The 15,304-nt window shown below is 42.0% G+C and overlaps 1 protein-coding gene across 2 annotated transcripts in view; it reads right to left on the bottom strand.

Moving 5' to 3' along the window:
- Positions 1–2,917: 2,917 nt before the first annotated feature.
- Positions 2,918–15,304, bottom strand: part of SLC17A8 (solute carrier family 17 member 8) — a 48,018-nt gene continuing 35,631 nt past the window's right edge. For both annotated transcript variants that reach the window (XM_012814207.1, XM_003783317.1), the window contains 4 exons: positions 14,638–14,770; positions 9,844–9,954; positions 5,114–5,241; positions 2,918–3,407 (listed from right to left, as the gene is read on the bottom strand). In XM_012814207.1, coding sequence (XP_012669661.1) covers positions 3,063–3,407; positions 5,114–5,241; positions 9,844–9,954; positions 14,638–14,770 — 717 coding nt within the window. In that variant the 3' untranslated portion in view covers positions 2,918–3,062. The remainder of the gene's footprint in view (positions 3,408–5,113; positions 5,242–9,843; positions 9,955–14,637; positions 14,771–15,304) is intronic.

Here is a 15,304-nt window from a genome sequence, read left to right on the forward strand (position 1 = left end):
TTCTAAAACAAATTGTTCAAATACAATGTCCAACATCATCCAAGGAAACCAGGCATAGACTCAGTTGAAATAATAACAAACAAGAACCAGCAAAACCAACAGAAAATATATACAGACTCCAAGTATTAGCATTTGTCAGACTTTAAAACAATTAGCTTAGTCCATTCCAGGAAATAAAATACATAGTCTATGACTGAAAATTTTAACAGAGGACTGGACCTTCTTTTTTTTAAGACAGTCTTACTTTGTCACCCAGGCTAGTGGACAGTGGTGTCATCATGGTTCATGGCGATCTCAAATGTCAAGGCTGAAGTGATCCTCCTGCCTCAGCCTCCTAAGTAGCTGGGACTATAGGTGTGCCCCACCACACCTGGCTAATTTTTCTGGTTTTTTGTAGAGGTGAGATCTCATTCTTGCTCAGGCTGTTCTCTAACTCCTAGTCTCAAGCAATCCTCCTGCCTCAGCCACCCAAAGTGCTTGGATTACAAGCCTTAGCCACCACATCTGACCTGGAAATATTTTTTAAAAGACATAGTAGAAAGGAAAGAGAAGCAATGATAATTCTAGAACTGAAAAGACAACTGAAAGTAAGGAAAAAATGGGTAGATTTTTTTCCCAATTAGACCTCCCTTTAAATTCTTCACCTACAGAATTTAACCTCAAGTAGCAATAACAAATGGACCCTTCTTTCTTGCATAATTAATACTTTTTGTCATATTCAAGAATCTTCAAAACTTTCATTGTTTGGGGAGGATCATCAGACTTTTCTTGTCTCAAGAATCCAAGCCCTCAGGACTCCTTCCATTCCTGCTAGAATCCATGATCTGCTTCCAAGGGTTGCTCTACAAATGGACATTTGTGGCAAAATGTACAAGGACTTGCAAACTGCATCTGTCTGGTGTTAAAATGTAATTATTTGTCTAAAGCAACCTACACAGAGGAAAAACTCATCACAACAAAGATAAGATATTTTCTAGTTTTTAACATCATAATCCAGAGCACCATCAAAAAAAAAAAAATACTATGAGAACAAGATATGAGCAAAATGTGGCATTTCCCCATGTGACACCAACTTCAAATGATGGAATAAATACAACTTTTTGTCACAATCCACAATATTACTCTAAGCATTAAGAGGTTTTTTACATATAGCTTTTTGACTTTATTAACACAAGAAAATATATAACACTGGCTGTCATAAATTTCTAATATTTTTTACTTAGAGAACAGCACGACTTTCACAAGAAGCTCTGTGATTACTGGATAAAAACACTGTAGATAGCATGCTTCCTTTTCAACTGAAAAATTCCAAAAAACGTTAAAAGATGATGATGATGACAGCTGTTAAGTACTTTCTACATTGTAGGAAGTGTTCTAAGGGACATACATGGATTAACTCATTAAAGAGATTTAAAGATGTTTGATAATATAACTTGTATATTAATGATATAAAGAATATTATTTAATGGCAAGTCAGACAATAGATTTTTCCCCAAGGTTTATATATATAAACTCCCTTGGTACAATTAGGTGCCAAAAATATATATAAGAGAAATGAGAAAAAAACACTTTCATAAACTATATATAAGTAAACCTATAATTTTCTCATGATATTATTTTGTTCTTCTGAAAGTAGAAATAAAATTTTCAAAACAAATGAACAAGAAAATAATTTTATTTTCAAATAACCCTTTACATGCCAACATTAAAATTTCAAATATATCTAGAGACTATGTGTGTAATTACCTTATGCAAAGATGAATTTTTCATCTTACTATAACTATAAGGTTTAGTTATACCAAATGTTTTCATTCCAGTATTTTCCTGTATATCTATTGCTATAATATCATTCCCATTAGAGTCATTATGAATACTTCGATCATAATTTTATACAATTTGATCAAACTTTCTAATATAATCCCCAGCAGAAAAGGCTAAAGACATACATGTTTTTAAACACAAGACACTTTCAAGAGAATTTCACCTAATAAAACACATGAGCCTACTTCTTAAATTATTAAATGTCTTAATGGTTTGTATGTAATTTGTGACATTATTTAACCACATTTGTGATATTACAGATAGTTGACATTTAATAGCCAATCCCTTGTTTATTCCTTTTCAGCTAATCTGACCATCCAATTCCTGGAAATTTGGCTTTTTTTTTTTTAATTAGCTTTCTTTCTTTTTTAAAAAACTGTCTGAATCACTCATATAGTCTGTGACCTTTATTATTTTTTTAAAAAGTTATGAATTCACAGAACCATTTGGCTCTTCAGATAACTAAAGGTCTTTGAATCTAGCCCCCTCAGGAATGTTTGAATCTACATCCAGCCAAACGTTTCCCATCCCTCACACCTGCCAAAATAGGGAATCACCCACAAAATCCATTCCATTTTCAGTTTTCATTATTAAAAATGTCCATCAAATTCATTCCATTTTCAGTTTTCACTATTAAAAATGTCCATCCTACACTGAGCAAAAGTTTTCTTCCCTAAAAGTGCCAATTATTTGGGTCTTTACCAATGTCAGCACTAGCCCTGGCAGCATGACCTTGGACAAGTTACTGCCTTGTTGCTTTTAGTTTTCTCAATTATAAAATGGGGATAATAAATGTATGTTGTAGAGGCGTGTTTATAAAGCACCTGGCACAGCACAGGGCCTCCAGGAGCAGTCGCCTTTATTAGGACTAGGAACCCCTCCTCTGCATGGCTAACCTAAGAGATGTGGTGGCATCTTGGTCCTCCAGGCCAAGGAGAATGGAAATTCCCATTTCATTCACTACTTCTTTGAACAACTAGGTATTGTTTCCCTTATTCTTTTAGTGATTTCTTTCTGAATAAGTTCAGCTCTTTAAGAGAAGGGTCACCTGCCAATCTAAAAAAAATATGTGTATATTATCACTGAGACCAAGCTCTATTTCTCTTTTCTGTTGTGGATTATACCCCTTTCCCACCCCCTTCTCACCTCCAGAGTCCCCATGTTTGGCCTTCTGGCCAGGAGGGCTATGGTGAGGGGAGCAGGATGTTCTAAGGTGAGAAGACAGAGCTGCCTTTCATTCATTAGGATGTGTCTGAGAGGATTCCCTCTTCATTCTGGTAGGATGTCGGCTCTTCCTCATCAAGGGTCGCTGCCCTCTGTCCTCTCCATTCCTTCTTCTGGACCTCACAGTTCTGAGTGGTGGCTCCATAAGACATCTTCTTTCTGGGACTCGCAAAACTCTCGTGGTTGAGTTCTGTCTCCTCAGCTAATTCATCCTGGTCAATGATCCCACATTTCTCCTCGGAGAGATTCTCTGGATCAGCCCACTCTTGTTTCTCCCCAGAGGCAAAGACCCCATAGAAGATCACGCCACTGTAATGCACCAGGGCAGCTATGAGGAACACGTTCTGCCATTCTTCACGGGTCTAAACGAGGAAATGAAATGCCAGTTAATGTTTTAACCAAAACCAGAGATGAACAGTCTATCTTAGGCCGAGCATGGTGGCTAACTCCTGTAATCCTAGCACTCTGGTAGGCTGAGGCAGGTGGATTGCTTGAGCTCAGCAGTTTGAGACCAGCCTGAGCAAAAGTAAGACCCACTTTTCCACTAAAAGTAGAAAAATTAGCCAGGCATAGGGTACCAACTACTTGGGAGGCTAAATTAAGAAGATCACTCAAACCCAGGAGTTTGGGGTTGCTATGAGCTATGACACCATGGCACTCTCCCCAAGGTGACAGAGTGAGACTCTATCTCAAAAAAATAAAAAATAAACAGTGTATCCTAATGTCCTCCACTGGGACAAAAGCACCTGGCCACCCCAAGGCAAGGCTGTGCTTCTTTAGAGGACGTGTCAGAAGCAGCCTCCTGAGTCTGCACTTACTGTAAATGAAAAACTTAACAGATGAAAGTTAAGACTACAATAAATATGAAAGTTAGAAACTACAATGAATGTGTATTTTCTTTAATTTAGAAAATACATTTTAAAATAAACAATATGTAAAAATACATGCAGCACCATTGCACAGTTTTTAAAATACTTTAATAGGGTTTCCCCTCACATGGCGAGAAAAAATTAAACTTACTTTGGGAACCCACTATGTTAGACATCAGGGGTCCCCTTCCTGTTTGCTGTTAAAATACATGACAGTATTTGAGCCAAGACAGTGCTCACTCTTGAATACTGAAAGCTTATTTGTAATCATATTTTCTGTGTAAAAAACAGTAAAAATCAAAAAACACTGGGAATTTGTGTTTAATGCGAGGGGCAGACGGCATCTTAGATCTAATAGTCATGTTGCCGGTCCTACCATTTCATGAACAGAGAAGGAGAAGTTAGATCCTCTGCCTATAAAATCCACAAATCCTACCTTTCTTTTCGGTCAAGAAGAAAAATTATCTCATACTTCCTTCTCCAAGAAGCTGGAAACATTCCAGAATTATATTTAGGATAGGCTATCCCACAAAAAAAAAAAAAAAGAAAGAAAACTGGTTGGGTAAAAACTGTACAGTACAAAAAAAATTCTTATTTGCAGAAAGTAGTATCTGGAAATTTTTTCAGTGACAAAGATAAAGAAATCACGTGGGCTGTAAATGAATTCTGGATGGATCGTGTGATCTGCCTCTGTTACCCACCCTAGTCTAAGACTCAAAGGTTCAGTAACAACTGAATGCCACACCCTTGTACATTCTCAGAATCATTAATGTGTTGTTTATTTTCTTCTTAAAAGGAAGTATAACAGCACTAATACTTTCATGCTGGAACATGGTAAGCAATAGAAGTAGGGAACAAAGTTTCATCACTTAGAATTATGAAACAATCTCAGGTAACTCATTTATCCTGAGTTGATCACCTCAGTTTCTTCTTTAGATCTCTAAACAGTCCCTGTGGTCTTTAGATCCTCTTCCCCAAACTTTTATTTCTCATTTGAGAAAAGTGGAATAAAACAACAATTAGCCCCAGTTCCAGCAACAAGCAATGGCTTTTAAAAACAGAAAAAGAAGAAAGAAAGAGAAAAGCAGTTCAACTGACACAGTCAAGATCAAGGACACACATGTTTGCAGGCTGGAGGAAGGCTGGAGGAGGGCCTTGTGGAGTCCACGGCCACTCACAGTCAGAAAAGATACCATTACCTTATGCTTGGTCATCGCACCGACAATTAGGGGACAGACCATTCCAGAGAGGGTTCCCACTCCATTTGAAATCCCCATGAGAATGCTGGCATAGCGGGGGGCAATGTCCAGGTGGTTGACATTAAAACCTACAGTGAAGCCAAAACCTCAAAATCAGAGTCAAGAATTAAATTCCAAATACGCTCTGAAAAATACTTAGCTTGTCCCAACTCCCATCAGTCTATTGGATTTTAGTATATAATTGACGGATATCAGTTTCTAGACTTGAAGACTGTCAGGCTCTGTCTGCACAGAGCAGCCTCAGTAGATGATGCTGTGATTGATTGGCAACGTCTACCAAGGGCTCTCCAAGGGGACAGAATTATGGCATCTGTATCTTGTAGGTTCAGAACTCCAAAACAAGGCATTTGGAGCGTACTAAAGAAGCTGAATCACATTTATTCAGAGGAAGCAATCACTCAGTCATACACAGTGTGATTCAAACAAGCCATGCTTCATCATGACCCACTCTTAGCTCTCAACTTACTCTTAAAAGGCAGCCATGGGTCAGCCTGGTTCAGTGGCCACATAGCATCGTGAAAAGACGGCTTTTCTATGACAAATACTCACACAAATAATGGTAGAACCCTCTGCAATTTATGAAACATGACTTTCACATACTCACTTGATTTCTCAATTGAGAAACAGTCTGTAAATTTGGATCTCATCCACCACATTTTTAGCCCTTGTTTCCTCATCTCTAACATGGGGATAGTATATCTGCTAACCTGTGCCATGGACGCAGGGGGACGCATGGATACGTGAGGCCTCAGCAAATGGCAGGTTGCACTAACTGCCACCACTACTGCTGCTACTGGGACCAGTAAAATGATAAGTCACCAGCACCTCACTGTCAATCCCCTTATCAGGACAGAAGAATGAGTGGAATGAAGGGGGAGGGGGCAGGGAAGGGCAAGGCCCAGAAAAAGGAAGACCTGAGACGCTGGGAGGCAACTTTGCCAATAGACTCCAGGGGTGCATTTTATTTCGTTATTTTATTTTACTTTATTTTATGTTTTATTATTTCATTTTTGAGACAGAGTCTCACTCTGTCACCCTGGGTAGAGTGCTGTGGCATCATCACTCACAGCAACCTCAAACTCTTAGGTTTGAGCAATCCTCTTGCCTCAGCCTTCCAAGTAGCTAGAACTACAGGTGCCAGCCACAATGCCCAAGGAGCTTTTCTATTTTTAGTAGAGACGGGGTCATGCTCTAGCCCAGGATGGTCTTGAACCCCGGAGCTCAAGCAATCTACCCGCCTTGGCCTCCCAAAGCACTAGGATTAAAGGCTGGAGCCACCTCGCCCTGCCCTAGGCATACATCTTAGAGTTAGACAGACCTCTGTTCTGGCAGCTTAACTGAGATGCAAACCGGGACTAAGGATTTACACTTCCTGAACCTCAGTTTCTTCATCTCTATACTGGGATAACCGTTCTCATAAAGTTATTGTAGGAATTAAGTTAAATGATGTTAACTGTATGGTTTATGAAGGTGAAAGCCAACATGTGTGCTCTTTACAGGTGGTCAGCCACCAGTCTTGTTTACCACCATCATCTTCCCTGAACCAAGCGAAGAACTTGGTACACAGCAGTTACCCAATAAATAGTTGTCTATTACCAATTTTAGCTGCTAAAATTATGACAAGGGGGTCAAAGGTTTTGTTGATTCTTATTTTTGCTTGGTTTACTTGGCTTTTTAGTTCTCTGTTCTGTTCAAAGAACCTGAAAACAGGATCAACTTTTTTTTTTTTGTCTAATCTGGCTCATTGGGTTGGTTGGCTGCCTTTTCCTACTTTCATTCATGGAGGATTTTTGAGAACACCTTCTGTTGGTAATAAACAAACCTTCTCTTTCAGAGCAAAGTGCCCGACAATCAGAATATAAAACAGCTGCAAGATTAATTAATCTTACTGTTGATTTGAATGTGATAACCACTTTATCAGAAAAGAACCCAGAGATAAGAAGCGATTAATATGATTGTTGAGTATTGTGTTCTGATACAAAGCCCAGGCATCTGCATTCAGCTAAAGATAAAGTGAGCAAAGCCATTTAGGTTTCTAGCTGCACAGTCCTGGCATTCGGGGGTTGGGGTAGGGGAAGAATCACTGAGGAACTAAGATAGTGACAGATTTTTGTAGCAGATAAAAATTGCACACAAGCTATTCTGCCCAGAGGCCATTTCCCCAAACAGGCATCTCTCATCCCTTGCCTCTTTGTAACCTCACCTGTATCATCTGCCTTATCTGTAACCAACTCCTAAATTGTGTCAGTCTCCCCTGGCATCCATATTCGTTCCTTAGAAAGGTGACAGACAGCAGTTCCTGAGGAATTGTCGTCCTACGACCACATTCCCTCCCATAGTGTCACTGTTGGGTCAGAAAGACCTTTATTCCAATCCCAGCCACCTAACTTCATTGGACAAGTTAAGTCACGCCTCAGGTTCCTTGCCGATAGAATGGATGTAGCCACACACACCCCCATCAGGTTGCCGTGGGGATTAAGTGAGATCATGTTTATAACATGGCAAGTATGGAGTGAGGCTTTGGGGGCAAGAAGCAACTGCTATGTTTGGGCCATTAAGTTTCCCTCTTTCTGACTGTGAAACTGGAAATCGGGGGATAGGAAGCAGTTCGAGCCTGAACGTGTCAATATCTTGGGGGATAAGGTATGAATCTCTTTTGCATCATGAAGTTATCAAGGGAAGGTGTCCCTCAGCTTCCTTCTGGAAGGAGGTCATGATTGCTCTATCCCTGCCACTCTGAGTGGGGCCCTCCCGGCAGACACAGGACTGGGGAGCTCGCTGGGAATGCAGAACCTTAGGCTCCTCTCTGGAGCTACAAAATCAGAATCTCCAGCATCCTCAGGTGACCTCTATGCACATTATACTCTTATGGTATAATAGTATTATAATGGTGAGTACTCATTAATTTGTTAAACCAAAAGGCCTTCACGTAAATAAAGCAAAGGGCTCCATGTCCGCTGGGATGCTAACTTTAGGAGGGTAGAATCTTTGATTTTTTTTTCACTGTACATCTCCAGTGCCATGAGAAGTGGGAGGGAATGCGTGAGTTATCTCTGTTCATCCTCCCAACACCCCGTGAGGTTGCTGGTACATCCCTCCAATCTCTGAATGAGACAACTGAGGCTTGAGAATTTTAATAATTTAGAAGATATTTTCTGTTGTAAATAGTAAGTAGCAAATAAAGGCCTCAAACTCAAGTCTGTCACCTTTAAACCTGAGTTCTTAACTGCAAGCTACTTTCAACGTAGACTTTTTTATGGTTTAATCATCAGCTCTATTTATTTTGATAGACACCATAATCCCTTTATCTCTTAGCATTCCACATTTTTTCTGTTCTGGGACATTACCACCCTATTTGATATTTAAAGCAGCCTGGAATAATGGAAAGAGCCTGGGCTTTGAGCTGGGCAAAATCATTCTTCTGTTCTTTTGCCACCAACTGTGTGACATGAGGAAAGTACTCCATTTTTTGAGCTTTAGGTAAATATCAGTAAAATAGCAATAGTCGTACTTACTTTACAATGTTGTAAGATAAATGCAATATATAAAAATTTTCCTGTAAGAGGCCTGGTGTGATGGCTCATGCCTGTAATCCTAGCACTCTGGGAGGCTGAGCTAAGTGAATTGCTTGAGCTTAGGAGTTTGAGACCAGCCTGAGCAAGAGCAAGACCCTGTCTCTAAAAATAGCCAGGCATTGTGGTGGGCACCTGTAATCCCAGCTAATTGAGTGGCTGAGGCAAGAGGATTGCTTGAGCCCAAGAGTTTGAGGTTTCTGTGAGTTATGATGCCAGAGCACTCTACCGAGGGTGACAAAGTGAGACTGTCTCCAAAAGCATATCTATTTTTTTCTGTAAGACACAATTTTTATTATTATAATGTTTTAAAGATAGACTAACAAATAATTGAATTGTACTCTTTGAGTTTGGCATAGGAAGCTGCTGGAGTCTTCATGACATGATATGATTGCACTATGATCCCTCACATACAGTAGACCAGTTTACAAAATCAGACCCCAATAGCACTGACATCTGTAAGAATGACAGGGCTGAATACACACAAAGAGCTTTGAGCAGCCCTCAGCTCAGCATCAGCTCACATCATCATTCTTATAATTGTTACCTGCTCTACCCTGTTCGGAAAGTCACCTCCCCTTTCCGCACCTGCATTTCCTTGTTTGGAAAACGAAGTCAATGTGAGTAAGGAAAGACCTCAAGAAGTCTTTCACTCACAAAAACACTGCTCATTCTATGACTAGATGACATGTGATGTCATCATTTGAGCCAACATTAGCAGTTCTGTAGCAAGAGGGGAAGGTTGAAAGTCACAAGAGCCTCTGGTAGGTAGAGTGGCCAGGTGCTGAAGTAGGAAAGTCTGTTTCACCCAGGACACATATTTGGACCTCTGCGTGGGCCTCAGGAGGTGGTGGGTCCACTGGCATTTTGTGTTTTTGCCCAGGGCACAGTAGGTGGGGACAATTCCAGCTTGAGTGGGCCCCAAGCCCAATCCTCAGTGATCTTACAATGCCACTCCCACTAGATGAAATTCTCTAGGCGCTGCCCCTGCTCCTTGGGAATGGCTTGAAAGAAGGCTCTACCGTATCCTTGTCCCCCCTCCCTCCCAAGACTTGCTGACTTTATAAACAAGATTTGGAAACCCAAAGGACACTTTACCTGAAATAGCAAAGCCACTAAATCCTACAGCAAGCACCAAAAAGGAGATAGCCACTCCTTTGGTGTGGGAAAAGCCAACCACCAGGAGTAAGGTTGCCTCCATGCCAAAACCTGCAAATGGAAACATCAGGGGGAAATGTCAGTTTCATGCAGTCCATCCAAGTTCATTAATTTCTCAAGTAAGAATTAATCTATATTTCTGCAGAGCTAAGCAGTTAGTACATACATTCTGGTGCAGAGCTAATAGTATTACCCAGGTGGTTCATGGCTACATAACTATGCTGATTTTACCGAAGGATTCATTCATGGCCTAAAATTATTCTGGTGGACTTTGTACACCCAATACTTTGTATACCCAATACTTTGTCCCAATAAGTTCCAGTGATGCTCCTGGGATGAGGGGCGTTAATTAGTGGTTGGTTGGTTGCTTCAGGTGGTTACCTCTGCCATTGCTAAATAACAAAACTTGTCAATATGCTGCCAAGGATTCCCCTTTGACTACCTAAGTTACGGTCTTTCACATCAAAATAAAATAACTCTCTAACGTTTATTGCCAAAAGCAACCAGAAAGCTGCAGTGAATCTCTGAAACACAAAGCAGCCCCTTGGCCCTTGTAAAACATAAGTTGGAATTCTTCCATTTCAAGGAAGAAGAATCCAGTGTACTCAATACTAATATGAAACCAGAAGATGATCTACTACACGCCCACATAAAAGAAAAACTCAAATCAATTCAAAGTGGGGGGGGGGTGACGAAGCAGGGAGAGGGGAAAGGGAAGGGGGGGAGGTCACGATGTATGGTATGCCTGTTAGATGTATGGTATGCCTTATAATTGTTGGATACAATTATAAGAGGGACTCTACCTAACAAAACAGGATACAATTATAAGAGGGACTCTACCTAACAAATGCAAACATTGTAACCTAATTCTTTGCACCCTCAAACTAACCTGAAACAATAAAAAAAAACCTTCCATTTCAGAAGTTCTCCATGCTCTGAGGCCTCTTTTTGAAAAATGACATTTTTGCACAGAAAATATAGCAGAACAAAAGTACTTTCTGTTCCTTTCATCCAGAATAAGTGCATCTAACACAATGAAAAAAAATGAGGAAATTGTGGAGAAGTTCCTTCTGACCAAAAAGAAAAGAAAAAAGAAAAAAAAAAAAAGTTCAGCCAACAGCAGACAGAAAGATGATATAAATACCATTTCCAAGTATATGACGTGCCCTGGGAAGGGTGGGGGGACAATTAGTGATGCTTCATTTGGAGACTGGCTGCTGATTCCAGACATCTCCGCATACGACTGTCCTAGTTACCTCAAAGGCAACTTGCCCAAATCAAAGGCTCTTTTCCCCTATTATTTACCCCTAAAAACTAAGCAGAACGCCACCACCTTGTACTCGTTTCCCCTTCTCTAAATAAACCTTCTGTCCACGTGTATTCAGAGCCCAGACTTCAGTAGACTCCGACAGGCAAGTGTGCAAACTCCACCTCAAAATCACTAAGTGTGCGATCTTGATCAAGTTACTTTCCCTCCGAGATTCCTTGTCCTTAAAAAATAGAGATAATATAAGCTTCTGGGCTTTGGAAGATTAAATGGAATTGAATCTATAAGATATTGACTGTGACACACGGGCACGGCTCAAGAATTGATAGCCCTTAACTCCAATGCAGAAACTTGGGGATCACCTTGGGACTTCTTCAGCGTTCACATAAAATCTGTGGGTTCAACCTCAGAAACACCTGTCCCATCCGACTTCCACTTTCCCATCCTCTGCCACTGCCTCAGTCCTGGCCCAGGACCTCTCACCAGGACACTACAATGGGCTCTTTGGTGGTCTTTCCACCTCCTCTTCCCCTGGTCCATTCGCCACACAACTGTCTTTCTGACTAGTTGCTCCTATCCGCTTACCGCCCCCCGCCCCCGTGCTGTGGACACACAGCTCCATCAGCCACTTCTTAATCACAGAACGCTGTCTCATTCATTCACACACTGCTTTAGATGAGTTCAAAAGAGGATCCCATGAAATTAGGGAAGCGGAAGTGCTGTAAAAACTGTGGGCTTTAGACTATCGCTTACTTGTTCTTAATTTTGTTTCAACATTTCAGACTACCCTCCTGTGTGAGGGACATGAGGACAGCATGGACCTTACCTAACAAATGCAAATATTGTGACCTAATCATTTGTACATTCATGTTAATCCGAAATTAAAATAAAAATAGGAGGGGAGCAGGGAGAGTCCATATATGCATTCTTGTTTCTTCAGAAACACAGATTTGCTCTACAGCAGGCACCTGGTTAGTAACTAGATGTCTTTGAGGGTTCTCAGCAGCACCTCCCAAGGCCATCACTACCAGTTAAGCCGGGGTATCAGAGCAGATTACATGTGAATAAGACCTCCCCACAAAACGTGTTCAAGAATCTTCAAAGCTCTGGGCTTAGTAGAGATTATGCAAATGGTATTTAAATCCAGAACTTTCTTCCAAGTGGCTGGTTTCAAGTGCTTAGTTTTGGTCAAGGGAAGTACAAATGAGTAGCAGATATTTGTTGAATACCTCCTTTGAAAAATCCTGTTTTTTTTTGAGTCTCTCCAACACAGGAGGAGAAAAAGGCATTAGCATTTGTTGAGAGCCTTCCATAGGCTGGACACCATTTCTACGTTGTTTCATTTACCTCTCCTGACTAACATCTGAAGTGAACATTCTTATTTGGATTTTAAAGAAGAAAGCTGGCTCAGAGAATCTGGAAATCCATCCACCTCTCTCCATCTCCATTGCCATCAGTTTAGTGTAAGCTGCCATTTTTTCTTGACAGGGCAACAGAAATAGCCTCCCTCCCGCCTCCCTTCTTTTACTGAATTCCATTCTCCAGATTTGAAAACATAGATCATGGGTTTTCTTCCCCTACTTTAAACCACTTGCTTCCCAATGCGCTTCAAATAAAACCCAAGCTCTGCGTACGTCAACCAGGCCAGCCATGGTCTGACCCCAACCAAGCATCTCCCAATACTCTCCACCTCACTCGACCATCATGGCTCTCCTCCCATCTGTTCTCAAACATGCCACCTCTGTGCCTGCCTCAGGGCCATTGCAGGGGCTGTTCGTTCTGCCTAAAACATTTTCCTGACAGAGCTGTGACAAGGTAGCACATGATGAGTTGCCAACCAGGTCATTTGAACAAATTCAGAGGGATCACTGGGGAATGACGTGGCTGTAAAGAAACCCAGAGAAGACTTGAGCAGAATGCAAAAGGATCCGGGGAGAGCACTGGGCCGAGAGGTGAGGGTGAGCGGAACTCAGGGTGAAAGAGAGAGTGAGCTGGCCAGCGTGGTGAGGAGTACGTTTCCTCACGTGCTCTTGAGGTTGGGAGATGATCTGCATTGGGGCCCAACTAGACGATGCAGGGTCACCTCCCTGCCTCAGGAACCTCCATTTAACCACATCTGCAAAGTCCTTTGACATGTGAGGAAATATATTCCCAGGTTGTGAGGATCAGGACATGGACATTATTCTGCCCACTACAGCCACCTTGAAGAGGGCCTAAATGTCATGTCCCCAGAGCTTCACCTTCTGCCCAGCAGAAAGCAGGCCTGAACCTGTCAACCTCGGCCTGCTACATACAAGTTCAAGGTAAGGGCAGGTCCAAATATCCCTGCCTGGGACCAGCAGTCAAGATGCTGGGAGAATAGGAGCCAACCAGCTGGTCTCACTGGTAAGACTTCACTCCCAAAAGACTGTGGAATCACATCATACCCCCTCCTGTGTCCCTCCATAGAGTCACTTCTAACTGGTGACCTAACCGGTCTCATCTGGAATCAGAGTATGTTCATTCCCTCCTTTTCAATTTAATATCACAGCCATGACCTCTTGACCATCGGTGGCGCAATCCTCTCCACCTGACTCCAGTCCCCTGCAGAGGTGGCAGCAAAGAGTGTCTACGGGCCTCCATAGTGTACCCAGAAGGACCTGATAGCTCCCAGACAGCTGCCCTTGAGCAAGTAACTTGATTTCACCTTTGGTTCCTCTCTACAGATTGCTTATATTAATAGGGCCAGCTCCATGTGGTGGGCATGAGGCTTAAATAAGATAACGTATGCAAAAGACTTCACTTAGTGTCTGGCACAGAAAGCACTCAACAAATACTAATTTAAAAGCCAAAAAAGATAAGAAAATGGAGGTGTATAAAAAGGTCAGCTGTCACGAACATTTCAGAGCTTCCCGATTACTTTCCCCGGCTTCTTTGGGGAAATCACCTAACTTCCACTTCGTCTTTACAAAACTAAAGCCTAAAGCAGGAACTAAATAAGCCAGGAAAGAGAACGGTTTGTTGTTGTTTTGTTTTGTGTGTGTGTGTGTGTGTGTGCGTGTGTGTGTACCCATGTATAAGAGCTTGGGACGAAAGACTATTCAGAGGAAACAGTTCTCTTCTGTTTCTTAGCTATAGAAAGGTAGAAAGGGAAGAAGGAGAAAAGGGAATGAGCTACACACACCAGTCATAAATGTGGACGGACATATGAAAGGATAAGCAAGAGGCAGATACGTGGCTGGAAATCATGTTGGTTGGGCCTACGAGCAGGTGAAAGGGACATTTCTGCAGTTGCAGGTGTGTCCTGTTTCATCAGCCATCAGCTAAGTGGTCACATCTCAGCTTGCACAAGTCTAGGCTGGATGGCCGCTGGGGAATGGGCTTCAGGATCTTTGAGCCCTATCCCAGTGATGAGACATAATGCTCTTCATTTCCCTTTAGTCTAATTCTACAAAAGCTGCTTAGGCCACCTATGAAATCCACAGTACCTCCACAGTTCATGATTTTTCTGACAGCGGTTGTGGTCAAAATTTTTCTGCTTCTTAAATAATCAGCCAGTTGTCCTCCAATAGGCACAATGATTGTCATGACCATGTGTGGGACAGCTGACAAGAGACCCACCTGAAAGGGAAATTAACAGTGAGCTATTGGACCTCCCTAACCCCCTGCCCACCCCGACTCCACAGCCCCCCTACCAGCACCAAATTTAAGCATCTGATTCTGTGGGATCCAGATAGTCATGGCTATTATAATAAATAAACAATGAATGAGCAAATGATTTTAAGTGATATACCTGTCTTAAACAAACAACGAATAAGTGAAAGATTTTAGTCCTGTCTCCTCCACCACATTGGTAACTCCTCGAGGCAGAGATGACTTTTTTTTTTTTGAGACAGGAGCCTCAAGCTGTCCCCCTGGGTAGAGTGCCATGGCCTCACAGCTCACAGCAACCTCCAACTCCTGGGCTCAAGCGAGTCTCCTGCCTCAGCCTCCCAAGTAGCTGGGGCCGCAGGCACCTGCTACAACGCCCAGCTATTTTTTGGTTGCAGCCATCATTGTTGTTTGGAGGGCCCGGGCTGGATTCGAACCCGCCACCTTGGGTATACATGGCTGGCGCCTTAGCCACTTGAGCCACAGGCACCGAGCCGAGGCAGA

Source organism: Otolemur garnettii, unplaced genomic scaffold (genome assembly GCF_000181295.1).
Source record: "Otolemur garnettii isolate 467f Iridium unplaced genomic scaffold, OtoGar3 scaffold00007, whole genome shotgun sequence".
Classification (NCBI taxonomy): domain Eukaryota; kingdom Metazoa; phylum Chordata; class Mammalia; order Primates; family Galagidae; genus Otolemur; species Otolemur garnettii.